The sequence below is a fragment of the Marmota monax genome, unplaced genomic scaffold (assembly GCF_021218885.2).
Source record: "Marmota monax isolate L192 unplaced genomic scaffold, Marmota_monax_Labrador192_F-V1.1 WCK01_AAM20220418_F8-fsc00001, whole genome shotgun sequence".
Taxonomy (NCBI): Eukaryota; Metazoa; Chordata; class Mammalia; order Rodentia; family Sciuridae; genus Marmota; species Marmota monax.
This window is the reverse complement of record NW_026693777.1, coordinates 28,300,968-28,321,746: the sequence shown is the minus strand read 5'-3', so window position 1 is coordinate 28,321,746 and position 20,779 is coordinate 28,300,968. Positions and strand designations below refer to the sequence as shown.

Sequence of the window (20,779 nt, the reverse complement as noted above, 5' to 3'; positions counted from 1 at the left end):
GTTTCATTGTTTCGTGGTTCAGTTGCGGCTTTCCTATCCTTTCAAACAAGACACACTTTTACACTGGACTTCAAAAAGTTAAATTTTCAGGCTTAGGAGACTGAATATATTCAAGGAAATACATTAGAATGCACACTGTCAAGCGCACGTTCACGATGCTCCAGCTCGCAGTTAGGTGGTTTTTATAACACCCTTAAATTTCTTAAGATTCCAACACATAATCATTTCAGTTTTGATTCCCTTCAGTTGTAGGCTAAACAGGCCTTTACTGTCCTTAAAAAAAAAAAAAAAAAAAAAAGACTCCCAGCTTTACCAAATGTTAAGAGTAAGCACATGAGTGCCACTTCTGGTATTACTAATGGCGCAATGAGAAGCCCCCAAGAGTCGCAGTCTCAGGTGGTCCCCTTGAAATACTGTCACGAAGAGTCACGCGACAAGACAAGGCTCGCCCCACCTGGAGCTGCCGGCTCCTCTACTCGCCTCCGGAGTCAGCCCTTCCCACGACTTATTCCGAATGGACATCGTCCCTCACTAGGAGGGACCTCCGAGACGCCCCTCAGACCCCGCGGACCAAGCCAACCCTCTCCTGGGACAACCGGCTAGCGCCCAGGGACCGACCGCCCTCCCGCGGTCCCAAACCTCCCCTCCCCCACCGCACGCTCCGCCCGTCCGCCGCCGAAGACGCCACCCCACCCTGGCTTTCGCACCTTCCTTCCCAGGGCTTCTTCCGGGCGGCGGGAGAACGCCCGCTTCTCCGCCCGCGCACCTCGCGGCCCGCACCCCGGGCCTGCCACTCCCCGAAGGGACGCGGGACCCACCTCGAACAGCTCGGCCGTCGTGGCCATCCCGGCCGGCTGAGAGGCTCGCCCCGCGCTGGATGCCGTCTCCTCTTCACATGCTGCGCCTCAGCGGCGCCGCGCACAGTTCCCTGCTTGGCTGGTCAGCTCCAACTCCGAGCCGCCGCGGGCTTCCCCAGTCCTTACAGAACCCAGGCTGAGCGAGAGAACGGCCATGAAGCGGAGCCGCAGACGCCTGTCAGCTGCCTCCCGGCGCCGCCCGCGCCGCTCCCATTGTCACCGCCTCATACGCCGGAAGTGGAGCTGCGCGCGCCCGAAAGGAATCGGGAGGGGCAGGCGAGGGAAGCTAGCGGCTGGCGAACGGGAGAGAGGCTGGGTGCTTGGGCAAGTGAGGAACCTTGATCCTTGCGGGCCACCATCCCGGAAGTGGAAATTAGAGGAAGAAAATACTGGGTTTGCTGGGGATAAGTTTCTCAAGATTCTAGGTGCGGATTTTTAGAACTTTTTGTGATATGTTTTGACCAGGATAGAATCAGAGATTTTTTTCGCCTCCCTTGAAAGAGCCAGCATCTCTAGTGAGTTCGTGTGTGGCGCAGGGCGAATCTCGGGACTTCAATTAAGAATCCCGCGGAGAAAGCCGGTCTGCGCTGTTCCTTGGTGGCGACTTTGGTAAGGAGCTGAGCTTATGCTTTAGTGGCTTACTATGGCCCAGCGAGCAGTGTGGCTTATACGCCACGAACCAGGAACTCCACTTTGTGGCACCGTGAGATTCTCCAGGTAAATGCAAATCTGAATCCCCAGGAATGATCAATCGAAGATTCATTGATATAGCATTGTTTTGTGATGCATTGTATCCCAGGTCTGCCACGAATGATCTTGGTCAAGTTACTTAACCTCTGTTTTGCCTATTAAGTGAATATTTTATACTGTTGTAAAAATAAAACGAATTGTTGCCTGACAGATTATTACATGCGTTTTCTAGTATAAGTATTATTGCATCTTAAAATTAACTCCATCTGCTTAGGCTTGATACAGAGATGATAAAGGAAAAAAACACGTTTTAAAAGTTTCGACTCTCATTGATAAAATCAAGGACATTTTAACTCATAAAAAATCCTTGCTAAGCAGTATGACTTATTTTCATCTTATTTTGTGTCATTACTAAACACATTGCTAGTTCCGGTTGATGAAGAAAAGGAAGTATGAAAAATTGCATTCACTTTTTTCTTAGATCGTGTAAGCGATCTGGTCCCACTTTTACAACTCTCCATATTTTATCAAGATAGTTTTATGAAGAAAACTGTATACAATAATTCATTGTAAAATGTTAGGGAAAGTAATCTGTTTCACCTTTTATTCTCGGTGACCACTTAGAGTTCTTTTTTGCTATTTATTCATTCTTCCATCTATAGTGACATAGCCTGATGGAAATGAGATTGAGCCAGATAAAGAAGGATGTAATTTTAAAGTAATTGGCAATGTAGATATGAGACATTGCTTTTGCAGCCTAAACAATTTTTGTTACTGAGGGCATCAGGGTTGGAGTTTACCATTTTCTTTCAGAACACTTGGCTTACATTTATTGTTGTTGGACCTCAAACACAAGAAATTAGTATTATTCTTTGGTCCATGGTTCATCGGCCTCATTATTCATCCAGGATATCTTCATTTTACTAATATATTCCCTTTGGTTACCTGTTTCTAACTGCCATTCTCCTGTTCCAGCAGGTAACTCTTACATGTTCTGTATTATCCTTTTGTTTATATGTATTTGTCAAATTATATAATTAATTGTGCTTTAGATTTCCATTTGTTGCATTTGTCAGACTTCCCAGTGCTGTTAGAAACATCATATTACTTTGTGTTCATTTAGAGCTGCGCTATCCTATAGAATTTTTCTACTATTGATGGAAAGGGGAAATGTTCTAAACCTGAGTTGGCTAATATAGCCACATGCATGTGTAGGTATTGAGCTTTTGAACTGTGGCTGATCTGAGAAACTCACTTGTTAATTTTGCTTAGTTTTAATATAAGTTTAAATAACTTCATGTGTTTAGTGTCTCTATTGTACCCTAGATCTAGGCTGTTGCTTCTACTTGCTCTGTAGTACTCCATGATTTACCTCCACATTTTACCTATCTCCTTTCCCTAGTGATAATCTACAAAGTGGCTTCCAATTCATAGCCATCTGAACAATTCTCAAGTAGACATCATCAAACAGGTCCATAGTGCATACATATGCTGATTTTGAATAAATATTTCCAAATAATTAATTTGCTTCTCAAAATGCTAATTGCACCCATCGAGACTCACCAATGATTAGTGAGGGTTCCTATATCTGTTCTTTCTTGACACTTATTCTAATTGATTGACATTTCTCTGTGTAGCAATAAAGGTTAGTCCTTTGGGTTTCCTCTTCTGTGAATAGCCTCATATATATGCCCGTCCTTGTTTTCCTTTGAAAGTTACTGTTTTTTTCTGTTGATTTGTAGGAGTTTGCTATGTATTCTTGATACTAATTCATGTCATTGTTAGTATAGATTTTTAAATTTATCTTTTGTCAATTTAATGTTGTTCTTGGTTAAACAGATCACTAATTTTAATGCAATTGGAGTAGTAAGCTCCTCAGGAATTTATTGAACTATTTCTCTACCCTTATTTCCCAAAGATATCATTCCACATTATCTCCTCTGAATTTTGCAATTTTATCTCTTATATTTAGAAGTTTAATCCATCTGTAGAACATCTTTAGAGATGGCAGGAATCCCATTTTATTTCTTTCTTATCATGGACCAGTTTTCCTAACATCTTCAAAGCAGTATATCTTTTATTTGTTGAGTGATGAAATTACTAATAATAGTTATTATGTTCCCCCATAAAAACATTGGTCTATCTCAGTTCTTTTTGTCTTTCTTGTACCAGTACCATACTGTTTTTATGTCTGTGGCTTTGTAGTGTATTTTAATATAGAAGTGAAAGTTTTTATTGCTTAAGAAAATATGTTCCTTGAAGAAGTCATGCAAAAAATGTTTTCTCAGTGTGCTCAGAATACTATTTTAGAAGAAACCTCAGATATATTTGATTGAGCTTCTCAACAATTCCATGGAAGCAGCAAAGTGACCAAATAATACATCTATGACTTTAGTTCTCTATTATTTGAATGAATTGGTAACGTTGTATTATTCAGATTCCTGATCTGTTGGGATTACTGTTAGGACTAAAGAGATATGCTTTGGCATATTATTAATTAGTACAACAAAGGATAATAACTATTGTTTAAGATTTAATAAGAAAAGTGATTTTTCCTCTATCTAACCATTTATTTCCCACAGCAAAAATTAGTTTTGATTCTGGAAAGGTTTGCTGTCCAGATAATAATGGTATCAGCTTAAGTCTGGCTTCAGTTGCTATTGTATCCCTAATTTTAGAGCCAATTAAGGTTTGAGTCATGTTTTACAAGTAGCTCAGAATAAATTTGAAATGACAGGTCAAGTAACCCAACAAAATATTTATTGAACACATAGAGAGACATGTATAAGATCCCATATTAACCATCTTTACATTCAGTCATGAAATTTTTACACTTAAAAACTTTGTCCTCTAGGTAAACAGAGAATAAGATGCATCACAAATGATATGCTGGCTGAATCTTCCCCTTCCTCAGTCAAGAAAATACATTATAATTTTAAAAAGTGAGGTTTGTTCATAAATGGTTAACTTTGAATGTAACTTATTTTTCTTTTAAAAATTATTAGCAACATCAGAATTTTATTAGTGGAAAAAACTTTTATGTAAGTATGTTTTTGACTCTTGATTAAAAACTGCTGATTTTTGTCATCCTTTTATTTTTCTTGCTGGATTGAACCCAGGGCCTCACACTAGCATGTGATCTTCCACTGAGCTACACCCCCAAGCCTCCCATTTATTTTATAAATAAGAAAATAGGCATAGGAAAGTTAGATGATTTACTCAAAAGTCAGTAGCTAACAGACAGCTTCATTCTAGACTTTGAAGTGGAGCAGGAAAGAACAGGGAAAAATACATTTTTTTAAACTAAGAAAATACGACTAACAGATTTCTATAAATGAGCAAAAACATCTTTTGTTCTGTTTCCTGAAAGAAGGAAAAAGAAAATAAATTACTAACTTACCATTTAACCCAGACATGCAAACCATAAAGGAATATTCAGACTTCTTTTTTTAATAGTGTTTTCCAGAGCCATAGAGTTAAACTATTATTAATAAAACAATGTTCCGTATTTTTAAAAAGTTTAGCAAGTAGACTCAGGGTGTTATTCACTATAGACTAAGTAGAATAGAACATTTCTTTAATCATATCATCTTAACTAGTGGATCCAAAATTTCGGAGGGTAAATTGAATAACTTCTTTAGTCCTACTCCTCTAGGATGGAATAAAAAAAAAAAATTCTATGAATGCCTAGAATGGTCTAGGTATATACTCTGTCGACCAAGAAGGAATCTGAGTGCCTGACAAATTTTTAAATTAGAATTGGTGTACTTTACCTATTTAAAAAATTAAATAACTAAGCATTTTCAGTAATAGATGACACTTTATCATTTGGAACAACCTCAAATGTAAAACAGTTATTCTGATAGGAATTTAACATGTTTTGGGGATTTTGGCTTTTATGGGTATGTATATTTGTTATTTTATGTTTTATTGTTATTCCTGTTTGCTTGTGTTTTAGGGTTTTTTCTTAATTCCTCCATTTTTATTTTATTTGAAAGAATCATTTATAATGTTTCTTGTTTTCCTAATGCAGACGATATCCAACCGTTGAAAAGAGAGCCAAAGTATTCAATGGAGCAAGTTATGTGCCTATTCCTGAAGATGGTCCCTTTCTTAAAGCACTCCTTTTTGAACTTAGATTATTGGATGATGATAAGGACTTTGTAGAGCGTCGTGATAGTTGTACACACATCAATAAAACAACCATCTATAGACTTTCATTCGGAGGTGAAGAACTCTGGCCAGTGGTTGCTTTTCTGAAGAATGGCATGATATATGCTAGTGTTCCACTTGTTGAACAAACTCTCTCCCCTCATCCACCATTAATTAGCATCAGTGGAATTTCACAAGGCTTGGAACTTCTTTTTGGTATACAGGATTTTCTTTATTCTAGTCAAAAAAATGATACTGAGCTAAATACAAAATTGAGCCAGTTGCCTAATTTGCTTCTTCAGGCTTGTCCATTTGGTACTTTATTAGATGCCAACTTACAGAATTCATTGGATAATATTAATTTTGCTTCTGTGTCACAGCCACAGAAACAGCCAGCTTGGAAAGCTGGAACATACAAAGGAAAACCACAGGTTTCTATTTCTATTACTGAAAAGGTAAAATCCATGCAATATGATAAACAGGATATAGCAGATACATGGCAAGTTGTTGGAGCAGTCATTTGCAAGGTGAGATTTTCTTGGGTATTTGCTTTATCATACCATTTAACATATATGGAGAAAGTAAAATTCTATTACTTGTATTTTACATTGTTAAGTGATATCTTTGTTTTTTTTAATCTTTAGGGTATAATTAGATGATAGACATATGAAATTTGATGTCTTCTATTTGTATTTCTTACCACTTATTTTAGTTACTTATAACTATGTGATGAATTGCCCCATTATTATCCTCATAGTTCCCGTGGGTCATAACTTCAGGAGTAGCTTAGCTGGGAACTTCTGTTTTGTTTTGTTTTGTGGTGTTGGGGATTAGCTGGGAACTTCTAATGTAGAAGAAGTCAAGAGATAAGAGTCGAGATTTTGGTTGGGTCTATAGTCATTTGAAAGCTGGAACATGCAAGTTGACTCACTCATATGGCTGGCAAATTAGTGCTGGTTATTGGAAGGAGGCTTCATTTCCTTTACATGTGAACCTTTAAACAGGCTGCTTAAGTGTCCTCACAATTTGGGGACTGGCTCCCCTTGAATCAAATGATATGAGAGAAAAAGATTGAATCAGAAGATAATTATTTTTATTACTTAGACTGGAAGATCACATGGTATCACTTCCACTATTTTCTGTTTGTTTAAAAGCAAGTCACTAAGTCTGATCATAAGAGGTATGGGATTTGTTCCACTTTTTGGAACAAAGAGAGAATTTGTGAACATATTTTAAAATTCCCCTATTTTCCATTTTCTCTAACACATGAAATTGACTAATTCTCTGATATGATAGCTAAAATCATTTTGAAGTGCTCTTTTTTTATTTAAACAAGTAACAGATCAGTATCAGATTCTGTGGTTTAAAGTTAGAAGATGGGGAAAGAATGGAAATATTAATAGAGTTAGCAGGTGGTTAATGCCATGTTGAATAATGACCAAAAATAAAAATCCTCCAAGTAAACTCTTATCAGTATGTATTAATAATTTTCTCAGATGTCTTTATTTTTCCATCATCCTTTAATGTTAAGTGGCTAGGTAGATCCTGTGGATTAAAGTAGATTTCAAGAACAGAGAATCAGAATAGTCCTGACAGGGAAATTGGGTATTTCTTTTCAGTTCCCTTTTAATCATAATGAAAGTAGCTCAGGAGAGTAAGACAGAGGGATTGCAAGTTCCAGATCATCCTCAGTAACTTAGTGAGGCCCTGAGCAACTTAGTGAGCAAGACCCTGTCTCAGAGTGAAAAATAAAAAGACTGGAGATGTAGCTCAGTAGTAAAAGTGTCCCTGGGTTAAATCCCCAGGACCATAAAAAAAAAAAAGTGACTGAAAACTTTTGTCTATGTTAAATGTACTTCTATCAAGGTCAAAATATATTCATTCTATTAGAAAGAACTATTGTAAATAGTCATAAAATCATGGACTATGTCATTCATAAATCTTAAAATAGTCAAAAATCTTTTTTTTTCTTTTTTTTTGTAAGTTTGGTATAATGAAAATAGGATAATTCACCATTTCTGTGTTTTTCATCCTGTTTCAATAAACAAGGAATAAATTGTTTATAATGAAATGCTAATTAATATAATAATATTTAAATGTCTCCACTGATTGATAAGCTGACCCTAGTAGATTGCTTATGGGGAAGATTAAAGAAATATTTAAAGGAAGATTTTTATTATGAAGTCCATTATAAATGGAAATAACTATCCTCGTTTTATCTTAGTCTAGTAGAAAACCTGATGCACTGAAAGCCTGTAGTTCTAATTCTTAATTAGAACTAATTAAGTTCTAATTCTGAAGTTCTAATTCTTACTCTGCCACTATTTTTCTATGTATCTTCAGAAACGTCACACAACTTTGTGAATCATTTGTCATTTTTAAAATGAGACAAGCACTTAGATGCCTTCTGTTTTTAAAACATGTATTTTTAAAATTCACATTTATATAAGCCTGACTGATTTAAAGGGTAATACACACATCCCTTTTAGAAAGGATATCCTCATCCTATAGTAAATGATTGATAATCTGGTCTTTTAAGTGCTTGAAGAGTGGATAATTCGTTGGAGGTTTTTATAAGATGCTGGTTCTCTGACCTCTTTAAGGGTGTTAGACTGCTACAGGATAATTTAATAATCAAAAACTGAACATAATTTTAATAGTACTTATTATCAAATGTTTTTTTATTATCTTCATAAATATCCATCAAAAACCACAACTACTTTTTATTCTTATTAGCTTACATATAGAGAATAAAGAAGCAGATAATTTCAAAGTGGAAACACTGGAGAGACTTGAGTTGTAGCTCAGTGGTAGAGCACTTGCCTAGCATGCATGAGGCCCTGGATTCAAGCTCCAGCACTGAAGGAGGAAAAAAAATTGAAACAGTAACATATTTTTAAGCATTTTAGTAAGATTATTTAGCATTTCTGTTTGTAATTGAGTTTGACATAATGTAATTGTTACCAAAAGACCTTTATAAGACACTCATTCTATCTAATACTATTCATAATGCCTGCTTTCTCTCTTAAGTATAATTCTTAAATATAACAGGTACATTAATGAATTCACATATTGTTAGGTATAGCATTAGAAAAGAAATATATTAGTATTTTTTTTTTAATTTTTTATTGTGGGTTGTTCAAAACATTACAAATTTCTTGACATATCATATTCCACACTTTGATTCAAGTGGGTTATGAACTCCCACCTTCACCCCATACACAGATTGCAGAATCACATCAGTTACACATCCATTGATTTACATATTACCATACTAGTGTCTGTTGTGCTCCGCTGCCTTTCCCATCCTCCCCCCTCCCCCCTAGTATTTTTTAAAGTAGGGTCAATAATTAGAAAAAGATATAAACTCATAAACATTTTTTAGTATTTCCTATGCATAGTAGTGGGGTTGGCACTAGAGATAAAAATAGTTTTTTCAAAGAACTAGCTTCAAAGGGGAAACAAAGAGGTACAGAGAAATACCTATTGTCGGTAGATAATTAATGCATGGTGCAGATGGTGTATATGATAGTGCATTTGGAACTAAGCATTTTGCCTGCTGAGTTCCACTAACTCTCAAAATATTGTGTACATCTAGCCAAAAAAAGATATTAATATGGCCTTTCCCCCAGCCCCCATACCAGGGATTGAACCCAGGGGCACTTAATGCTTAGCTACATCCCTAGCCCTTTTTATTTTTTACTTTGGGACAGAGTCTCAGTAAGTTGCGTAGGGCCTCCCTAAGTTGCTGAGCCTGGCTTTGAACTTGTGATCCTCTTGCGTCAGTGTCCAGAAGCTCTGGGATAATAGATATGTGCTGTGCCACTGTGCCTGGCACAATATGGTTTAATTGGCCAGTGTGTACTATAAGATATCTAGAAATAAAGATATTAGTGCTTATTCAAGTATGAGAGGAGCTTGGGAAATACAAGTCTTCCTCTGGTTGCAACCTTCCAGAAAGAGTAACAGTTTCATTCTGGAGACTAGAATAAGTAGAGAAACCAGAATTCACAGAGAAGTCTTAGAAGCTGCCATGTCACAATCTGTTACAACCACAAAGTGGAATTCATGAAAAGATCTGTGAATGTGCTACATCTGGTGTTCAGGGAGAGGTCTGTGAAACTGTCATATCTGGTTTCCACGACCTCCTAAGAATAATGGCTTTCCTTTCCCTTCTTTCTTCTGTGTGTCTCATTACTAACTCCCACTGATAGTCTAACCCAAGTCATGTATGGAAGAAGGTTCTAGGCATCTACATGGCACAGGTGGGCTGTAGACGTGATGATTCAGAATGTAAGGCATCATACAAAATGAGCTAGACATGAAGAGTTAAAGTTTATAGTAAGGAAAAAAAAACATTTTAACTGAAGGAAACAGCACATGCAATGGTACATATGAAGGTATGACAATATGAATTATTCAGGGAAATGCAAGAATCCTCTATGTCTACAACAGAGTTCATAGGGTGGAAAATGATTAAAGAGTTAGACAGGGACCAAACAATGAAACATTTTGAGCATGGATACAATATAATAAAAATTATGGTTCATTAAGATAGCTCTGACATTGATGGAAGATGGATTGATGAAAGGAAAACAAATGGATACATTTTTAGAGGTATAACAAATTGAAGCCCTGAACAAAATATGATTACAAAAGGAATGTAGAGTAGTGAATAGATTTAACATTTTTCCCCATACCAGGAAAGGCATCCAGGGCTTTGTGCATGGTGTTAAGCAAGTATTCTACATCCCCATCCTTTTAACATTTCTTTCTCAGAGATATAGTGATAAGCAGAGGGGTATATGAAGGCTCTCTTGGTACCTGACTGTAGCATCTTACAAGTATCAGAAAACAGAAAGCAAATAGATTAGTTCCTGCAGAAAAAAAAGTTAGTTCAGTTGGGGGAAATTACTTTGATAAATTCAGAAAAGCCTCAAATAGAAGGTGTATGTTTCCAATATCTTGGTAATATCCATTTCTGCTTGTGTTACAGTGTGATTTAGAAGGAATCATGCCAAATGTCACCATCAGCTTGAACCTCCCCACCAATGGATCTCCACTTCAAGATATTCTAGTTCATCCTTGTGTGACTTCTCTTGATTCTGCCATTCTGACCTCTAGCAGCATTGATGCAGTGAATGATTCTGCATTTAGTGGGCCTTATAAATTTCCATTCACTCCACCTTTAGAGTCATTCAATTTATGCTACTATACTTCCCAGGTAAATAATCTTGGAAAAGTTTGAGACTTTCCTGATCTTTATAAATATTATTGATAAGCAATCATTTGTACACTTGGTGCAAACAAGAATTTTTCAGAAGTTATTTACCAGACAATAATTGAGAGATGAAGATGAAGATGAAGATTCATTTCTTCAAATAGACTACCTGTTAATCTCTGGTGTCTGTAACAACATTAAAAAGCTTTTTTACTTTTTTAGTAAGTTCTAATTAGTTATACGTGACAGTAGAATGCATTTTGACACAACATATATAAATAGAATATAACTTCTCATTCTTCTGGTAGTACATAATGTGGAATTACACTGGTCATGTAGTCATATATGCACATAGGGTAATAATGTCCAATTCATTCTACTGTTCTTCTTACCTCCATCCCCCCCCCCCATTTACTCCCCTCTGTTTAATCCCTAGCTACCTCACCTTTATTGTGAATTAGATTCACATCTCAATACATTCAGTCTTTGGTTTGGTGGGATTGGCTTAACTTTGCTTAACGTGATATTCTCCAACTCCATCCATTTACCTGCAAATGCCACAATTACATTCTTCTTCTTGTAAGAAGCCACATTTTCTTTATCCATTCTTCTTTTGACGGGGAAATTTTTTTATTATTATTCCTAAGAGGAAGTCCACACTCACAGAATAGATTTTGATATGATTTAGTCATGTTTTACATGTAACTGATAAATGGCAGAACTTTAATTTAAACCCAGATTTTCCAGAATCCCAAAGTCCAAACTGTTTTTTACTATAATGTGCTATTTGTTTCTGCCCTAGTTATCAATCAGTATGTTAGTAGACCTTAGTTAGGAAAAATTATTTTGAGAAGACAATAGGCAGTCTTCATTGTCATTCAAGAAAAGAGGTAGACCCAGACCATATTGGATATGAAAAATTAAAATCACTTTATACTGAAAGTCCACATCGTCTTATCTCTGCTTCTGTCTCCTCTTTCAACTTTCTATGCTTGTATAAGATTTTAAAGCTCTAAGATCCACATTATATAAGCAGAGTCTCAATGTCTTACTTCTGATGTACTAATAGGAATGATTGGCTTACTCCAGGCTACATTTTTTTTTTCCTTTAGTCAGTTATTGATGACCAGTCAAGCTACTTCTGAGTTACTCCTGAGTTGAGGAACGTGGGAAGAATGCAATTACAGAATACAGATGGAACATCAGGAACTGTGGGCAGGGCAGCAGTTATCAGTATGTCTAGTACATGTTCTGTGCTCTAGGTCAATTAATTTGGAGAGGAGAATATGGAAGAGCAAGAGGAGGAAGAATATATTGTACCCCTTTATAAGGCATCTTTTCTCGTCTAGGAACAGAAAGGGGTAGAAGAATCTCTGTCCTTTTATAGACCCATTATTGCTATTGTCAAAACAGTTGGAGTAACTCACTATGTATCATAGACAGATCTGTATATAATGATTAGGTTTGTATATGTGTGTGTATATATGCACATTCACATAATGTAATGTGTATAATATACACAAGAACTCCCTCCCCCATTACCATTAGTATTTTAGACCCATTAACCTGAGAATTTCATAAAAATTTATGTTTGTTTTCAGGTCCCTGTACCACCAATTTTGGGTTTCTATCAAATGAAAGAAGAAGAAATACAACTAAAAATAAAAGTTAATTTAAAACTTCATGAAAGTGTGAAAAATAATTTTGAATTCTGTGAAGCTCATATACCTTTTTACAATAGGTAGGGATAAATAACATGATGTTGTGATGTCTGCCTTCTGTAGTAGATTCCCACTGTCCCCTAATTGTGTTTAGCAAATTGTATTTGCTTTTTACCTTATTTTTTCAAGAACTAAATAATTTTGTTACTCAAATGAATGCTGATTCTGAACCAAAACATAATCATAAAAATAGATACCTTTAAATGTGTCTTTACTTTTGTGGTTAAACTTGTTAGGAAATTATAAAGAAACCAGTTAACCTCCATGAAGATTATTTACTACTGGCTTTATTTCTAGCAATTTCACTGTACTTTGCATACAAGTCAATAGCAATGAAATGTATATCATAAGTGTTTATGCAGTTTCTAGTATTTTCTGAGGTATTTATTATTCTGTTTTATTCTACAAATTTGAATTCATATCTGCCTTTTTGCTGTCTTTGTATTAAGTAACTGTAACAAGATTTGATTTAAAGCTGTTATATTTGTGATCATTTTTTTTTCTATTTTCTCTTTGTAAAGAGGTCCAATTACACAATTAGAATACAAAGTTAGTTTTGGCCAGCTTGAAGTATTTCGAGAGAAAAGCTTACTGATCTGGATTATTGGTGAGCAAGATTTTGTTTGTTGATCTTTTTTCCCTTTCATTTGCTATAGGCTCTACTTTTTTTAAAATAGTTAATTTGTGTTTTTAGGCCAGAAGTTCCCCAAATCAATGGAAATTAGTCTTTCTGGAACTATAACCTTTGGAGCCAAGAGCCATGACAAACAACCATTTGACCAGATTTGTATTGGAGATACAGCATATGTAAAGGTAAACATATTTGCATGATTCACTACATCAGAACTTCTTCCTTTGTTTCTAAATTGCATTTACCTAATTGATTTTTAGTGTTTTACAGCAAATTGTTTTTAATTCTGTGCTTTTTGACTGCCTAAGTGCTTTTTTTAGATTCTGTTTTATTCTTTTTGGTTAGTACTAGTCATTTTTCTATTTTGATTAATATAAATTTTAAGGGAGAACATTAAATATACTTAAATACCCCAACTTAACTAAGATCATTAAATACATCTAAATAACCCAACTTAAACTACCCAGCATTTAATCATCAAATTAAAAATTTATTCATGAAAAATGTCAAATATAGTCTTTACTCTCTATGGATTTTTCAATAATGCACATCAATTAACTGCTTTTGGTGTTTGAAGGAAGAAGTGAGCCTTTCTGGCCAAGGTGGTCAAGGGAAAGTAGAGTTAAAGCAAACTCTGAGGCCTAGTTAAGCATGAATAAGGAAACTTGAAGATTGACTGTATTTATTTAATTTAAAAAGACTTAAAGGGGTGAAGAATAAGCAAGACACACTTAGGATCAAGTGCTAAAAAGTGTCATACTGTATAAGACTGACTGCATAATTTAGGTTTGAAATGTAGAAGGTGTGACTCTTTTATAAAAACTTTGGATATTTTTTTTAATAGAGGAGTGGTTTGTACAAAGTGATACTTTGTGAATATTAATCTGCAATGAATGTGAAGGAAATAAGTGAGAAAAAATAAGGACATCAAAAATATTTTATAGTTACATTAATGTGGCACATGAAAGGTACTAAGTTGATGTTGAACTAGTGTTGTATCAGTAGAAAGAAAAAGAATGGGCTACTCTAAGCCATACTGATTGTAAAATCTCAGTCACTAATATAGAGACAAGAAAAAAATAACAAGTCAAAAGATGGTGTTATGGGCTGGGACTGTGGCTCAGTGGTAGCTCACTTGCCTGGCATGTGTGAGGCATTGGGTTCAATTCTCAGCACCACGTATAAATAAATTTAAAAAATAAATAAAGATCTATCAACAACTAAGAAAAAAATTTTTTTAAAAAGATGGTGTTATTCAAAAAAGTATGTCATTTAAACCAGACTTGAACCTTCAAGAGGGCAGTGACGATATGAATTTCATTTATCCATTGTTTTATCCCTAAGACCTAATCCATTATCTACCAATAAATATTTCTGAATGGGTGAATATACATGAATTAAAGTATTGATATTGAAAACATTGGGAAAGAGTGAGCTTTATATATATGATACTGGATAATAGCAACATATCTTAATTCAAGTGTCCAGTGGATAGCTAAAAACCTAAAACTTGATTTCTCAAGGAAAAGCTCAGCTGCATATAAGGATTTAGGAGTTACCTACAGAGAAGAAATAGTTGAAGTAGTGGAAATGATTAAGATCAGAAAAAAATAAGAAAAATGGTAAAGATTCAGAAAAACCATTGAGGAAAATTAATGGGGTGATTAAAAAGGTAACAAGAAAGTAAAATGCTATCAAAGGAGATTGAAATCTGACCATAAAGGCAATTAGAGGAATTGGTGATGAAATCAGAAAAATATTGGCAATAATTTGGGTTTTTTTCCCCATGTTGTCTTCAACTACATCTATTAGCATTGTTTCAAAGATTATTATAAAAGGTCCTAATTTTTCAGAAAAAAATATGTGGGGTATTACCACATTGCATGTTCTTCAAAGGTAGATATTATCATTTTTCTGTTAATTTCCATCACTTAACCACTTTCCAATTCATATTTATTTTCAGTGAACGAACTGAATGTGTTTTATGTTATCTTAGTCGTGTGGAAGTCAACCTTGTCATAAATAACTTCCAGCATTCAGAATTACACTGAACAAGCAAGCATAAACCCCGTACTATCAAAAATTATTTGAGGGGCTGGGGTTGTGGCTCAGTGATAGAGCGCTCACCTCGCACGTGAGAGGCCCTGGGATCGATCCTCAGCACCACATAAATAAATTATTAAAATAGAGATATTGTGTTCAATTACAACTAAAAAATACATATAAAAAATTATTTGAGTTGCAGCAGGAATAATATGTTAAGATTTAAAAATAACATCATATGCATGTGATCAGTAAGTTTAGCAATTAAAGAAGAAACTTGAAAAATGGGAGAAATTTACAGGCAAGAAAGGAAAAAAAATCAATATAAGGTAGAGCTTTTGCCTATCACACATGAGATCCTGGGTTTGATCCCCAGCACTGCCAAAAATAAAAGCATAGAAAAGATAACATGGTATTGCAAAATCAGGGTCATTTAACAGCAGAGATGAAGAGAACCACAGCAAAAGGAGACTAGAACTATGTAAGATATAAACCTTTTTCTGTGAATGTGATTTTGATTCAGGCATCATATCTTCAAAGAAGCTACTGCCTCACTCTATTATAGTACAGTATAATAATTGGCATTTACAGTGATAACCTCACATTATCAATGAAATTAGGAACTATTGATTACATTTTGTAAGTTTTTTTATGTGAGGGAAGGGAAAATTTCTAAGCTCAATTCTGTAAGAGTTAAATTTCAGTTTCTTAGAAAATTAAGTAGTGCAGCTCATTCTCTCCAAAGACCAGATAAGCTAATGTTTCTGTTTTAGTAATTACATTCTTATTTCACTAAAAGGTATATATATTCCCACCTATAAAAGAATTATGATGTAAAATATATCACAATCACATAGCCCTTGGGATAGAAGAGAGTATGTAGTTTACTAGACAACCTAGCAGAAGGAACATCTGCTTTTGTAGTCAGCCGTGTCTGAGGTCAGATGCCAGTTCTGCTGCTTACATATTGGGATATTAATTGCTTTCATCTCAGAACCTCAGTTCCCTTATTTGTAAAATGATACTGTATGGATTAGAGTCCATATTGGTGAAGTGCCTGGTTTGTGTTAAGCACTTTATAATGGAAGACTTACAAAGAAATGGCTTCAGAGCAAAGGAAAGAGAGTATGTGTGTACATATTTAAACATATGTATACTCATAATTGAAGTTCAATATTTTATGATTTTTATTTTATGAACTGTGTGAGATGAATTTTTTAAAGTCATATCAAGAGAAAAAAATGTGATCATCATTTTTACCAACTAATCACTTCAGTTTAGTACATTTCTCTTCCTAGCTTCATTTTAGCATCTTAGATTACACACTCACCGGATGTTATGTGGATCAACATTCAGTTCAAGTTTTCGCATCAGGAAAACCAAAAATAAGTTCATGTAAGTTGTACAGATTCAAACTAACTTAATGAGATTTAAATGGTGGTGTGTTGTTATTACCTAAGGTAAAATTAAAATATAACAGAATTTAGAAATTGGAGAATAATCCCAATTTGTAAAAATTTTGACTTTATCCACCCCAGCGTAACACTTTGTGAACTTTGTATGGCCCTCAGTCTTTTCCAGTTTAAAATAGAATCTGGAATAGCAAGGATTAAGATGGGATGGGCTTTAGTATAAAATTAGATTTGCTTTGTTCTGGTTATAATAAACTCTTATTTAAAGGTGGTTCACAAGGTTATATACTTTGGTATTGGACAAACAAGGATTCAGGCTATGGCTCCAACATTTTATTGACTGTGTTGCTTCAATGAACTTTCTGACGTTTTCGTTTTCTTATCTTTAAAGTGGAAATAAATTACCTTAGAATTGTTATGAGCTTTAAGTAAGATTATACTGATCAAGCCTTAGCATATAATATAGATTCAATAGATGGTAAGTATGATTATTACTTAAAAACTTAAGTAATTTTTAGCAAATATTATAATCAATAAACACTATTTCCCACCTTCTCTAGTCTACCACTAGGCAAGTTGTAAAGATGATTTCCTGTCTTCAATGGATTTACTGGTTGTGAAATATATATATGTATATATATCTTATACATACATATATGTATACTTTATATGAAAACATAGCTAGACAAAAAGAAATTTATAAATGAATTCAAAATTATTTCATTCAGATCAAATACACATGGCTGATATAGAAAAGTAGCTAGAATGAGGTATAATTAGATAAAGTTAAGGAGAACCTTTTGCCTTATAAATTGAGGAGAATAAAGCTATTATATGTATATATTTAGATAACAATGATGCTAATTTATAAAAATTATTTCTGTATTTAAATAAATATTTTTTAAACTAAGAATTAAGGTCCCTAAAATAAAAAGAATAGGACAAGACTTTGTATTTGAATATTTCAAAAGAATTAAAGAACTTGGAACTATGGAATCTAAGCAATTTCTTGTGAATTTCAGAAACATATTCTATCTAGTAAAACCAGAAAAAGCTCATTTCTCACCTCCCTGGCGTTTCCCTCATTTTTTCATCAGTTTTGTTGTTGTTTGTATTTTTTAAATGAATTCATAGAAGAGTATTCATAGTGCATTTATGTTTTATGAAAGCATAATATTGGACAACCAGTATCTTTGCCTAAGTACAAATAGACCGATGTTTTAAAATATTTATGAGAAATATATTGTCTTTTAATAATTAGAACATTTTAAGTATTTTGTCAGGATTAACTAAACATGTAATATTCAGAGAGCATAATACAGAATAAGTTTCACTAATACACCTGCTTATTAATGCAAAATATTGAAAGAGCTCATTTTAAATGGATCATTACAACTAGTCTTTATTTCCTAACTCTGGTTATTTCAGACAGTGACAGCCAAATTGTGCAGCCATGTGAAATCTTTATTTTGCCATCATCTTGGCAATAAAGTCTATATTCACAATTAACAGCTTTGTTCTGAAAATAGTATAGTAATAATGCTAATTTCATTAATAGCTAATATTTTTTATTTACTAGGTGCTCAGCATAGTTTCTATTTTATGTGTACTAACTCATTACTCCTCACAGCATCCTATATAGAGTTATCTCCATTTTACAGATAAGGACACTGATGAAACAGAGGGTCACGTAGCTAGTAATGATGGCAGAAATGAGGATCAAACTATTCTTTGCATTATTAAGAAGAAAGGTAGAAAAGGCTGAATTAAATAATTAGTGATATACATATACACAATAATAATAATTTGCCTGAGACTAAATCCAAAGAAGCATTACTATCTCAATTCCACATATCAGCAAAGTTTAGTTCAAAGAGATTGCCATTTCACTAAAGTTGCAAAGCTATTTACATTTGATCAGAACTATAATGAAAACCCAGCAAAGCCACTTTTTTTATCATGTTGCTAGAAAGTTGATTGTTGGTTTACATCTTTGACACTTTGAATTAATAAAGAATAAGATGACCAGAATCAGGACAGTGGTGAAGAAGTTAGAGAAGGGAAACCAACAAAAAAATTAAATATTTTACAATTAATGATTCATAAGAAATAGTATTTAGGAGAAATGTGAGGAAAAAATTTACAGACTTGGCATCAATAAGAGATATTTTATGTAAGCTTAAAGATGGATTGTTCAAAGATTTAAAGAGCTTACATTTTTTAAGTGGTAAAAATTAATAATAAAGCCTTGATAAAATAAAATTAAAATGAATATTTCAAAGGATTGCCATGAAATGATTGCACTGAACAATGTCAAAAAAATCATGACTTTGCTCTCCTGTTTTTTTGCTAAGATGAAATAGTTTATTTTTTTGTTTATTTATTTTTTTTCCTTTTTTAGACCGGAAACTAGTGTCTTCTGATTATTACATCTGGAATTCTAAAGCCCCTGCTCCAGTAACCTATGGATCATTATTACTGTGATTTTTTTAATATTTAAATGGGATTTATACAATAGTAACACAGCATAAATGAAATCATAGTTTTTATATCTATTGTGTATTCATATAACCTGTAAGTGAAAAAATCTGAAGGATTTTAATTATAAAATATTCATACTTGAAATTTTTTAATCTGATATAGTTTGAAAGAATGTCATAATATATTATGATATTTTTGTCATATAACATTATTATAATATATTGCATATTATGTTATATATCATAGCATTAATATATAATTATATATTATATTATAGTATATCATTATTGTTATATAATATTATTGTTGTAAAGGCTAATATCTCCTGTGTTTGTTACCCTTTCGTTTTCTGTCACTGTGATTCAGAATACAAAGAATTCGTGATTCACTCTGACTTATTGAAGACTCATCCTGGGTCAACATGCTGTACATGTTCCTTCCCACCCCTATAGCAGATAACTGCTAATCAATCACAACCCTCTTCCTACTGTGAGCCTTCCTGGGTAAGAGCTCAGGCTTCTCAGTGCAGAGCTTCAGGCAGCCATTCCAATGGTTTGTACCTGACATGTAAGATAACTATTTGTTCTTTCAAACCTATGTACTAAGCCAGGCATGGTGGGACTCACCTGTAATCCCAAAGACTTGAGAGACTGAGGCAAGAGGATCATGAGTTTGAGTCCAGTCTTGGCAATCTAGAGCAACTCTGTCTTAAAATAAAACAGAATGGGGATGTAGCTCAGTAGTAGAGTGTCCCTGGGTTTGATCCCCAGTACAAAAAAAAAAAAAAAAAAAAAAACTTATCTCCCAGTACATTGTGCTGGTATAGAATATCAGCAACCAAATTATAAACAACTATAAATCTCTTGAAAAATCAGCCAATGTAGACAAAGGAGACTTGCTTAAATAGTAACCTGTTGTTAATCAGAACTATCCCATTGACTAATAAAGAATCTGCATAATTCTATTTATCCCTGTTCTAGAGTTTATTTTTAAGTAAGCTTGTTAATCTGCCATAATAACATTTTGCTTAGGATGTCTATAAGTATATTTTAAAAAATAAAGATGGGTGGGATACCTGCAGAATAATGTAATGTTTTGCAATTATATAATGTCTTCAGCCAATTTCTGAAAATAAAGGTAGATATAATATTGCTTTTTCCTTATTTTACTAAATTAAAATCCATTAATGAATAAATTCATGTAAAAACTCAAAAACCTTTCTGTGGGTAGAGTATTATTTACTCTTGGTCTTACATAATAGTGTATTTTCTTTAAATTTGTCTTTCTCATTTTCTTATTATAATTTTTTTTATTTTTTCAGAAACCATTAGCCATATTCTTTATTCTCTACCTGTTTCTATAATTAGATGTGACATTCTGTTTTCAGAGCAGTTCATTGTCAAGTTGGACTCCAAATGACCAAGAAAAAAGTAATCTCAAGATCCTAAGAACTTAGTTCATGTCAAAGTTCTTTTACAGAATAGAATTTAAAAGCATTATAAAAAATATGCATTACAGATTAATATTCAATTCAACTATATTCTGGGTTCTGTTTTTTAATGAATCTTCTC

At 34.0% G+C, this 20,779-nt stretch overlaps 2 protein-coding genes across 3 annotated transcripts in view; one reads left to right on the top strand and one right to left on the bottom strand.

Moving 5' to 3' along the window:
- Exoc5 (exocyst complex component 5) overlaps positions 1 to 958 on the bottom strand; it is a 69,995-nt gene extending 69,037 nt beyond the window's left edge. Inside the window, exon 1 of one of the 2 annotated variants that reach the window (XM_046460853.2) lies at positions 819 to 958. In XM_046460853.2, the coding sequence (XP_046316809.1) occupies positions 819 to 845 (27 nt within the window). In that variant the 5' untranslated portion in view covers positions 846 to 958. Of the gene's footprint in view, positions 1 to 707 lie in introns of both variants that reach the window. The other variant, XM_058584639.1, reaches the window with a different exon arrangement.
- A 108-nt stretch (positions 959 to 1,066) lies between these two features.
- Ap5m1 (adaptor related protein complex 5 subunit mu 1) lies at positions 1,067 to 20,360 on the top strand. Its single transcript, XM_046460854.2, has 8 exons — positions 1,067 to 1,574; positions 5,581 to 6,226; positions 10,696 to 10,923; positions 12,522 to 12,661; positions 13,163 to 13,248; positions 13,336 to 13,454; positions 16,614 to 16,710; positions 19,129 to 20,360. The coding sequence occupies exons 1-8, from the start codon at positions 1,501 to 1,503 to the stop codon at positions 19,209 to 19,211; spliced, it is 1,473 nt and encodes a 490-aa protein (XP_046316810.1). The 5' UTR covers positions 1,067 to 1,500; the 3' UTR covers positions 19,212 to 20,360.
- Positions 20,361 to 20,779: the final 419 nt, after the last annotated feature.

Excerpts from the sequence above, each read along its gene's own strand:
- Ap5m1 (XM_046460854.2), top strand. The coding sequence starts at position 1,501 with ATGGCCCAGCGAGCAGTGTGGCTTATACGCCACGAACCAGGAACTCCA. Across the intron at positions 6,227-10,695 it reads TTGGAGCAGTCATTTGCAAG|TGTGATTTAGAAGGAATCAT; the intron begins GTGAGATTTTCT and ends CTTGTGTTACAG. Across the intron at positions 13,249-13,335 it reads CTTACTGATCTGGATTATTG|GCCAGAAGTTCCCCAAATCA; the intron begins GTGAGCAAGATT and ends TTGTGTTTTTAG.